Source organism: Glycine max, unplaced genomic scaffold (genome assembly GCF_000004515.6).
Source record: "Glycine max cultivar Williams 82 unplaced genomic scaffold, Glycine_max_v4.0 scaffold_60, whole genome shotgun sequence".
Taxonomy (NCBI): domain Eukaryota; kingdom Viridiplantae; phylum Streptophyta; class Magnoliopsida; order Fabales; family Fabaceae; genus Glycine; species Glycine max.
In genome coordinates, this window is record NW_024464730.1 from 80,124 (window position 1) to 82,546 (window position 2,423).

At 43.9% G+C, this 2,423-nt stretch overlaps 1 protein-coding gene across 1 annotated transcript; it reads left to right on the forward strand.

Moving 5' to 3' along the window:
• The first annotated feature begins 244 nt into the window (after positions 1-244).
• On the forward strand, positions 245-2,410 carry LOC106797895 (uncharacterized). The gene is made up of 2 exons (XM_014773190.1): positions 245-1,780; positions 2,090-2,410. Exons 1-2 carry the CDS (start codon positions 245-247, stop codon positions 2,408-2,410), a joined length of 1,857 nt encoding a protein of 618 aa, XP_014628676.1.
• Positions 2,411-2,423: the final 13 nt, after the last annotated feature.

A 2,423-nucleotide genomic window follows, 5' to 3' on the forward strand; every position in this document is an offset into this window, starting at 1 on the left:
ATCTGTTTGTGATCATTATATTGTCTTTCCTTTTATTTTATATTACCTTGTGTGTCTAATTTGGTCCATCCAGGAACTTAAGAGGAAACACGAGTGGTAAAAGGCAAGAGGGAATACATTACACAAAAGCCTATTGAGAGCATTAAACACGAGTGTACTACCATCTAAGAGACGTGAGTAGAGTGTTGTGAGGTCCTGAAACCTTAATAATTTTTATTGCACATTTTTTTTTTCCTGTTGAATTATGGCTGGAGCAGGTGGTGGTGGTGACGAGTACCATCAGTTGGACGGCGCTCAACGTCTGTTAGTGGATGCGATGAATGCACAGATGCAACGTTTGCTAGACCGTACCACAGAGGAGGTCTATGGACGACTAGAAGCTTTGGAGAACCAAGCCAATCAGAATGCTAGACGAAATATAGATGGGAATAGAGGTAACAATGGCGGTAATGACGGACCGAGGCAGAACCGGGTTGAGGGAGTAAAGCTCAATGTTCCTCCCTTCAAAGGTAGAAGTGATCCAGATGCCTACCTGGACTGGGAAATGAAGACTGAGCACGTATTTGCCTGCAATGACTACACTGATGCGCAGAAAGTCAAGCTAGCAGCAGCTGAATTCTCCGACTATGCCCTTGTTTGGTGGCATAAATACCAAAGAGAAATGTTGAGAGAGGAACGGCGAGAGGTAGATACATGGACTGAGATGAAAAGGGTGATGAGAAAAAGGTATGTGCCCACTAGCTATAACAGAACCATGCGACAGAAACTCCAAGGGCTGTCCCAAGGGAATTTAACCGTGGAAGAATATTATAAAGAGATGGAAATGGCGTTAGTGAGGGCCAACATCGAAGAGGACTCCGAAGACACAATGGCTCGTTTCCTGAATGGTCTAAACCCTGAAATCAGAGATGTTGTTGAATTACAGGAGTATGTGGTGTTGGATGACTTGTTACATAGGGCGCTTCGGGTTGAACAGCAAATTAAAAGAAGAAGTGCAACAAGGAGGAACTCACCCAATACTTACAACCAAAACTGGGCCAACAGATCCAAGAAGGAGGGAGGTAATTCGTTCCGACCTGCAGCCACATCCCCGTATGGAAAGTCAGCAACACCCAGTGTAGGTGGAAGCAAACATAACACCTCCACTTCCTCATCCAATACTGGAACCAGAAACATAAAATGTTTCAAGTGCTTAGGCAGAGGACATATTGCTTCTGAATGTCCAACCAGGAGGACCATGATCATGAAGGCTGATGGAGAAATCACTAGTGAGTCTGAAATCAGTGAAGAAGAAGTGGAAGAAGAAGAGTATGAGGAGGAAGCTATGCAGGGTGATATGTTGATGGTGAGAAGGCTGTTGGGAAATCAAATGCAGCCACTGGATGACAATCAAAGAGAAAATATTTTCCACACCAGATGTGTAATTAATGGTAAGCTATGCTCTTTAATTGTTGATGGAGGAAGCTGTACCAATGTTGCAAGTTCCACATTAGTGACCAAACTGAATTTGGAAACTAAGCCCCATCCTAGACCATACAAACTTCAGTGGCTTAGTGAAGATGAAGAGGTAAAAGTGACTCAACAGGTTGAGGTGTGTCTCACCATTGGGCGATATAATGACAAGGTGCTGTGTGATGTGGTCCCAATGGAAGCGACCCATGTGCTGTTAGGAAGACCGTGGCAATATGATACCAAGGCAGTGCATGATGGCTTCACCAACAAAATCTCTTTCCAGCAAGCTGACAAGAAGATTGTTCTCAAACCGTTATCTCCTCAAGAGGTTTGTGAGGATCAGATAAAAATGAGAGAAAAGAAAAAGAGTGAGACACTTGAGAGGAAGAAGAGTGAGACACTTGAGAAGGAAAAGAGAGGAAAGAAAAAGAGTGAAACACTTGAGAGGGAAAAGAGAGAAAACAAAAAGAGTGAAACACTTGAGGGCAAACAGCTTTATTTAGCAACAAAAAGGGAGGTGAGGAGGGTGCTTTGTGCGAGACAACCCCTCTATTTATTGTTTTCTCAACGTCAGATGTTGCATGCTAACCCAATTGATGAATTTAAATTGCCTTCTAGTATTCAATCTCTTCTGCAGGATTTTGATGATGTGTTTCCAGCAAGTGTACCAGATGGTTTGCCACCATTGAGGGGAATTGAGCATCACATTGATCTCATTCCCGGAGCGTCCTTGCCCAATCGGCCAGCTTATAGGAGCAACCCACAAGAAACTAAGGAGATCGAAAGGCAAGTATCCGAACTCCTGAGCAAAGGTTGGGTGAGAGATAGTATGAGTCCGTGCGCTGTACCTGTCATTCTAGTACCCAAGAAGGACGACTCATGGAGGATGTGTTCTGATTGTAGAGCCATAAACAACATCACCATCAAGTATAGGCACCCAATATTGGCCTGCAGCTAGCGTCGATGTTAGT

What these genes read in the sequence shown, in the direction of transcription:
- LOC106797895 (XM_014773190.1), top strand. Translation starts at nt 245, where the DNA reads ATGGCTGGAGCAGGTGGTGGTGGTGACGAGTACCATCAGTTGGACGGC. An exon ending in AACCGTTATCTCCTCAAGAG is followed by an intron (nt 1,781 to 2,089) that starts GTTTGTGAGGAT and finishes TCTCTTCTGCAG; the next exon opens with GATTTTGATGATGTGTTTCC.